We start from the raw sequence: 7815 nt of genomic DNA, 5'->3' as shown, positions 1-7815 counted from the left end.
CTCACCAAAACTGGTTGTCGAGATAAACGGAATAAGTCAATGCTCAACCACCGAGACAAACGAAAATGACTATCTGGAATCCTGGGATCAGAGATTGCCTCACGTATTCTGTCGGCGCTCCTTTCAACGATGCTCTATAGCAAAGATGGATGTGGTCCGTGATCCCATTCACGAGCAGCTATAGCCAGCACCATTATGTCACCAGAATGCCAGTATGCCATTGTCGTTATCCCGTGGATGTTCATATGGAGCGACGTACGGCAAATAGAAGGCCAGGTCGAGAGACTACTTCTCGTGTGTTTAATTTCGTAACTTGAAGCTATAGACTGTACTGCAAACTACCCTCACATTCTCTTTTCCAAAATCGTCGCCATTTCACACCTACCCAGTCTGCTAGTCGCATTTTCAAGTTCAAACATCTGCTAATAGGCAGAGCACTTTTATGTTATCATCTTAAGGCGGGGCTGTGTGCATATACCACAAAGCTTCATCGTTCACAAGCTGTTTTATGTCTTCAGAGTAGTTGTGGCTGCGGTGTTTTTGGACATAAAACAGTCCATTAAGGAAACATGAAAATCATCGAGAAGACTGATTACTCGTGATATGGATGCGCGCAGGATGGATGGGCATGGGACTGTGCCTTCGGGGCCGAGCGTGCCGCGTCGGATTAATGATTTATCTTCTGGATCAGACAAAGAAGGGATTGGTTACCCAGCTGGATGGGACGTAAATTATGTTCAATACGATACAGAAAATGACTAGGAATCTTAAAGTTTGCAAGTAAATTAAATGTGAAACATGTCCACAACATAAGAACTGACGCAATGGATTTTCCTAACCAAGCAGTCTTTTCGCAAGTCTATTGGAAACTTCGGCGGCCAGCTAACAGTGACTGGGAACACTTTGGTCTACACTTGTGGTTCATTGTGTCGATCATATCTGATGACTGCCGTGACAAGTCACCGAGGATCCGCCCGCTGTGTGCAGGGAGCCTGCCATCTCCACCTCTCCATCGGTGTCTGCCGCTGGTGGTTGCCAAGCCAAAGCAGAGTGGCGTTGGTATTAGCCTGGTAGTACAATTATCTCTGATGCTACAGCTGGGGCTTACCAAGCTAGTGAGTCAAACTAACTGTAAAACTGGGACATATCCGTTTGAGAAAAATTTACCGTAGATCACTAAACTTGAGCCGGTTGACAGTTTAGTATCACTACTTTAAAATACCCGAACTACGGTCCACGTACTTGCGCAAGGGATTCACTTTGGCGTGTATATACGTTTTCGTGTACGTATTTGCTGACTTGGCCGAGTCAGCGGCCGCCAGCTCGTCGATCCACGTGGTCAAGTCGATCCACGTGGGCGCTGACTGCCACGTTGTCTCAGCCGCCTGAATACGCAGGAAAGCAGGGGGTATTTTGCAAAAATGATGCACGGGAACGGCTGCGACGACGCTTCCTGCGCCGTGTGCCGGAGCTGCGGGTCGAGGCCGACGAAGTGGGGCTGCGCTGGCTCCTGGAGGTCGGCGTCCCTCAGGCTGCTGCTGGTGGCCGGCGGCTGCGAAGGTGGTTGGACCGGCGAGTCCGGGCCGGCCGGCCGGGGAGGAGCGGGAGCTTGGCGGAGAAGTCGGCGTTGGTGGAGGAGGCCAACGGCGGCGTGGGCGGGAGCTCGAGACTGCCGTCCATCGCGCACTCGTCGTCGTCCACGTAAGCGACTCTCACCGCCACAATGCCGACGCCCGACGGCACCATGGAGTACTGGCTCGAACCGGCCGAGCTTGCAGCCCTGCACCGGGAGGTCGGCGACTCGGTGTCGAGTGTCGACCCGTACTGGGTGCCGCCTCCATGGTGGAAGCGCGGAGATCCCGTGTCCGCGGACGGCTACACGCTCAAGGCAAAGGTGCAGGTGGAGGAGCTCACCAAGGAGCTCGCCGGAGTAAAAAGGTCCCATTTTCCCCCTTCTGTCATCTTCTCTTGCAATTTCTTCTTCTTCCTCAATGCTGATTCGACCTTCCATTGAGTCTTGCATGTGACAAAGAAATGTTTGTGTTAAAATTGATCATTTGTGATTCTTGCATACAGTAAGTACTAAGTAGCAAACTAGCAATGCCAGTGTTGTTGTGTTAACACTGAATTTTGTTATACAGTATTTGTGTATGAAGTCACTTGTGCTGATTAAACCAATGGTAATTTGTGCTATGTTTGATTACTTGTGCTAAGTTGTTATCATTTTTGCATACAGTAAGTAGCAGTGCTAGTTTTGTGTTGGCACTGAATTCTGTTGCTCTGAATTTGTGTATGATGGCACATGCAGCAGTCGGTGAAGGCACATCAAGGCACAATGAACAATGAGGGGAAATCTGAGGCAGTCAAAGCCTACATTTCTCATGAGACTTATCAGGTGATCGCAGTTATCTGTCCTCAGATATGCATCTCTTTCTGTTGCAATTTTCATCATGCATGTTTGCTATCAAATTTACATCTCTCTACCCCTCAAAATAAATAAATTACATCTCTCTGTTTTGCATCATGTATATTTGTTGACAAAATTATGAGAAAATGGGACATGCATGCATGCCTGAATGGAGCACACCCCCTTACTTGTGAATTGTGATGCACACTTGTCAGTTTTCAGGGTGTGCATGTTTCTGGTTCCTTCTTATGTGAAAACTTTGGTGTTGGAGTTTCAGTTAAAGAAAGCATTTGAGTTTATTTGGAAGTGGCAAGTCTTTGGTTTTGGTTTTGTGATAGTCTTTTTTTAAGTTTCAGTTAAAGAAAGAAAGAAATTTTGACATTTGAGTTGCTTCCAAGTGGCAAGTCTTGGTTTTGGTTGTGTCATAGTACTACATTGCAGTACTGCATCTGAAATTTGTAAGATGCAGGTTTGCCTTTCTAAAGCATGACACATTTGTAGCTCTCAATTTGTCTCCTCTGGGAAGGCATTGCAGAGACACCGGCAGTACACACAAACCTTTCTCAGCTTTGCTTCTCACATTTTTTACACTGAGGTTAAGGTGGATGTTTAGGCAAAGCACCTTTTTATTTCCATTGATGAGGAAATACTTCTGCATATATACTGTAAAGTACACTTGACATAGGTAGTTTTAATCATCAGAATGGGTATCTCTTTCCACTAGTGTTGTAAGAATTGCAAAGTTTACTTTCTTTTTGTTTATTCCATGGAGTATTTCCTTAGCTGATCTTGAACTCATGGTGATCTTATTTGCAGGACAAGTATGAGTGTGTGCTGAAGGCCAATGGCAATCTGGAAAAGCAGGTTCTATCCTTGGAGGTACAATAATTGGGCCAACTCCCCCTCAGCTTAAATTCATCATACTTGTCAATTTAGTTATCTTGCAAGAAATGGCTGCCATGTTAAATTTGAATATTCAAATGTGTCTTCCTGGTTGAATTGTTTTCTCCACATTGTTGATCATGCTGAAGCCATTGTTGTGGATCTGTTTTCAGGAGAAGTACGCGAACGCAACACGAGCGAATGGCAAGCTGGAGGAGGAGGTTCTGTTCCTCAAGGTACATCTGAATTTTAACCAATCTTTGCCCAGCTCCTGCTCTCATTATACAGTACAGATCAACTTTAGCTGCATTTCACGATGAGTTAATCATGTGCCTGATGTGGAGTTGACATTGAATCTGTTGTGCAGGAGAAGTATGAGGCAATGCTTGAGAAAAATACCAGGCTGGAGGGGCATGTGGCTGCTCTGTCCACTTCTTTCCTATCTCTCAAGGTAACACAGTTGATTGCTAGTAGCTGCACTTTATCAACTGCACCAGTTGCATCATAATAATCTTTTTTTTGTTGTTATGCTAGCATTTGCTCCAAAAGGATTACACATTAGCATTAGATTTGAGGAATGATTTGGTAATTTATTGTATGTGTGAACAGGAGGGCATGCAGTTTCTGAATGATGGGGATCAGCAGTTGCAGATCATGGGAGCAGAGCCGCGTCTTTCTTCTGTGTGCCAAGGAGTACTGCAAAGCTGACAGGAAGGAGAGCAATGGTAGCGACTGGCGAGGCAACAGATGCTGCAGCCGCTGGCGCAGGCGACCAGCTCGCCGATGTCGACGGCGACGGCGGGAAGAGGTCGTCGAGGAAGTGTAGCGAGTGGCCAGACAAGACGCAGCCCTCGTCGCCGTGGACCCTGACGGCGGCGAGAGTCGCATACATGGACGAAGACGAGTGCGCGATGGACGGCGACGGAGCTAACCAATCACTCTTTACCGGAGCTAAAATTGTACAGATCGAGCACCGGAGCTGCTGGCGACGGCAACCGGAGCTGCTGGCGACGGCAACGTACTGTACAGGGGCGGCGATTTTGCAAAAAAAAAAACCTAGATGGACTACTATTCACCCTAGGCACGACCAGGTGGCGGTCAAACCGAGCTGGCAGCTGCTGACTCGCCTAAGTCAGCAAATACGTACACGAAATCATACATACGGACCAAAGTGAACCCCTGCACAAGTACGTGGACCGTAGTTCGGGTATTTTGAAGTAGTGGTACTAAACTATCAACCGGCTCAAGTTTAGTGACCTGCGGTGAATTTTTCTCTATCCGTTTTAATCTAGCCAAGCGAGAATGCCCCACAGAAACAATTGCAAACTGAACTGCACTTCTGTTGGCACTGATGCTATTGAACAAGTACTTGCACTTCCATTTTCTCATAAACTGAATTGCAAACTCTCCCAAGGCACACAATAAAAAGGTCATGAGTACCACGTTACCTTTATTTTCTTACTCTACACGCAGCATTTGACAGAACACGGAACTATGCTTCAGAACTACTTTAGTGAGGACGGAAGCAATTTTTTTGTCATTGATCTCATGGCCAAACATGGAACTAGAAGGTAAGCAACTGAGACATCCGCGGGAAGAGCTTTCAAGCATCAAGCAGTCTGCTACATTTCACTGAAATCATAGACCAAATCAGTATTGACTGAAAAGGAATCAATTTCTAACTCCCTCACACCCAGCTTGAAGAAACAAACCTGGGCAAGGAACTGCTGGAAAAGTGGAGATATGGGATACCCCATTCGCAACCTCCCAAGAAGCAGCCAGCCGTATCCCCACGTCGAGGACCTCATCATGCCTGCCGGAGCAGCCCATCTGGCACACAGCAGAGGGGCGGGGCAGGGATTGAGGAAGCTCTGGCCTCACCAAACTAATGGAACCAGATCCTCTACCGTGCCCGAAGGCACGTCAGAGGTGCCGTGCCTTCTTGCTTTCCAGCAAAACAGGCGCACTGGGCACAATGGCCCAACTAATGGGCCTTACTATTTTGATTGTCTTTTCTGTTTATTTTCAGCAGCTTGACAACGTTTGGCTCAAAAAAAAAACAGCTTGAGAACGGGAGGATCACACGTTCATTGGATAGCAAAGCAAGATTTTTTCTGCGGAAAACTTTCAACCTATTTTTGTCCGGAAAGATCAGATCTATTGAAAAAGTTGATAAATTAAATCGACATGCTATACCTGTGGTGACTTTGTACATCTCAAGATGCCATGCAGCTTAGTCTCTTGGAGGTGCTTATACGGGTAGGGTGTGCATGCATGGGTTCATAGGGTGAGTGTATGCCCGTGTATGTGAAATGTGAGCGACTATTCAACATTGGGGTTTCTCGTGCCTCCCGCCGCCGCCGCCGGTCTATCCCGATCCTTGCCAGCGGGAGGGCTCCGTTTTTTAAGATTTTTGAGTTTTCTTAGGGTTTGTGTCCTCTAGTTTTGTAGTCATTGCTAGGTCTCTACGGATTTGGATGTATTTTCTACTTCTTGTTTTCTTTGTACTACCTTTATAGTTGATGAATAAATTAATAAAATCTCGCAAAAAACATTCCTTATACGACGAATGATTAATAGTGGTCGTTTGATTGTTTCGGAATCTCGATGTGATTTTTATTATGTTTGAGATGATTTATACTTCCGATGAACTCTTATAATAGATCTGATTTTTCTGGAAAAAAAGGTCGGATGTTTTCCGCATAAAAAATCTTGCTTTGCTATTCAACTACTGTGTGATGCTCCCGTTCTCAAGCTCTTTTTTTAGACAAACGTTGTCAAGCCGCTGGAAATAAACAGAAAAAATAATCGCTATTCAACTACAGTGTGATGCTCCCGTTCTCAAGCTGTTTTTTTAGACAAACGTTGTCAAGCTGCTGAAAATAAACAGAAAAAATAATCAAAATAGCAGGCCATTAGTTGGGCCGTTCTGCTCGTAGGCTACAGGCCCAGTGCGCCTGTTTTGCTGGAAAGACACGGCACCTCTGACGTGCCTTCGGGCACGGTAGAGGATCTGGTTCCCAAACTAATCACCAGATTCATGGGGAAAAAGGCAGCACCTAATTCTACAATAATCAATCACATGTGATGCTATAGCCACAAGATCCATTGTAGATAGACATGGGCTTGGGTCACGTATTTCTCACTGTTAGAGTTTATGTAATCTCAACCTCCTTCCCTTCTATTATCCTTTTCAAACCCTTGTACTCTATCTTGTAACCCAAGGCATTGTGCCGCACACGTCAATATATGCCTGCGGCTCCCCATCGATGGGAGTAGGAACGCTTCATCATCTTACATGGTCATCAGAGCCCCTCTTCCATACATCTAGCCACAAACCAGAAAACAAAACCCTAGATCATATCCGCGATCGCCGTCATGACTTCCTCAGCCGGCGTCGCCCTGAACCTCGGTTCGCCTCCGTTAGAGAAACTTGCGAGAGGGAACTTCATCCTCTGGAAGACGCAGGTTCTCCCAGCCCTGCGAGGTGCGCAGGTCACCGGGCTGCTCGACAACTCCGACGCCGCTCCGCCCAAGATGGTGGAGGTCACAAAGGCGGACAAAACTACGGCCCAAGAGCCGAACCCTCTGTATGGACCTTGGATGGCCAAAGATCAACAGGTTCTGTCATATCTGCTCAACTCCATGTCTCCTGAGATTCTTGCACAGGTCGTCGGGAGGGACTCCACCTTCGAGCTTTGGACAACAATCAACAACCTCTTCGCCTGACAATTGCAGTCTCGGATTACCAATCTGAGGATTGCGATCACCAACACCAAGAAAGGCACCATGTCAAGTTCAGCATACATGGCGAAGATGAAGATCTCGGGGATGAACTAGCTGCTGCTGGTCGTCCCGTCTCTGATCCGGAGATTGTGGACTACATACTTGCAGGTCTGGATCGCGACTACGACTCCGTGGTGGCGACAATCGGCGCTGTCAAGAACAGCATCACCGCCGATGATCTTTTTGCCCAGATATCTGCCTTTGATCAAAGGATGGAGATGTTGGGCGACTCTTCCTCAGGCGGGTTTCATACATCCGCCAATGCGGTCTACAGAGGTCGTGGCTCATCTCGCGGCAGACCCTATCGCGGGCGAGGAGGAAGGGGGCGCGGCCGCAGTGGTGACCGCGGTGACCGCGGTGACCGCCAGCCCTCTCCCTCTAATGGCAGCGGCGGCTTCAGAGGACGTCCTCGGCAGCAGCAACAGCAGCAGGTGCGTGAGCAGCATGACTTCCCAGAGTGTCAGATATGCCTCAAGCACCATCTAGGAGGTGCACGTGTATGCTGGTTTCGCTATGAAGAGAATGATCAAGAAGAAAAGGAGGCGCATGCAGTCTCCTATGGTGTGGACACAAATTGGTATGCTGACAGTGCAGCAACTAATCACATCACGGGTGAACTCGACAAGTTGACGATGCGGGAGAAGTACAATGGAGGTGATCAAATCCGCACGGCAAGCGGTTCTGGTATGAATATTACGCATATTGGTAGTTCAATCGTTAAAAACCCCATGAAAAACTTG

General features: G+C 47.3%; 1 protein-coding gene across 2 annotated transcripts; it reads left to right on the top strand.

Annotated features, from left to right (window-relative positions):
- Positions 1–1023: 1023 nt before the first annotated feature.
- On the top strand, positions 1024–4404 carry LOC123160298 (protein AMEIOTIC 1 homolog). 2 transcript variants are annotated; one of them, XM_044578101.1, is made up of 6 exons: positions 1024–1938; positions 2312–2395; positions 3224–3286; positions 3463–3525; positions 3657–3740; positions 3899–4404. In XM_044578101.1, the coding sequence occupies exons 1-6, from the start codon at positions 1840–1842 to the stop codon at positions 3995–3997; spliced, it is 492 nt and encodes a 163-aa protein (XP_044434036.1). In that variant the 5' UTR covers positions 1024–1839; the 3' UTR covers positions 3998–4404. The 2 variants fall into 2 exon arrangements, with proteins under 2 accessions (XP_044434036.1, XP_044434035.1); XM_044578100.1 differs by having other exon boundaries at positions 2309–2395.
- Positions 4405–7815: the final 3411 nt, after the last annotated feature.

Source organism: Triticum aestivum, chromosome 7B (genome assembly GCF_018294505.1).
Source record: "Triticum aestivum cultivar Chinese Spring chromosome 7B, IWGSC CS RefSeq v2.1, whole genome shotgun sequence".
NCBI lineage: Eukaryota > Viridiplantae > Streptophyta > Magnoliopsida > Poales > Poaceae > Triticum > Triticum aestivum.
Note: the sequence above shows the minus strand (reverse complement) of the source record. Positions and strands in the feature narration are given on the sequence as shown.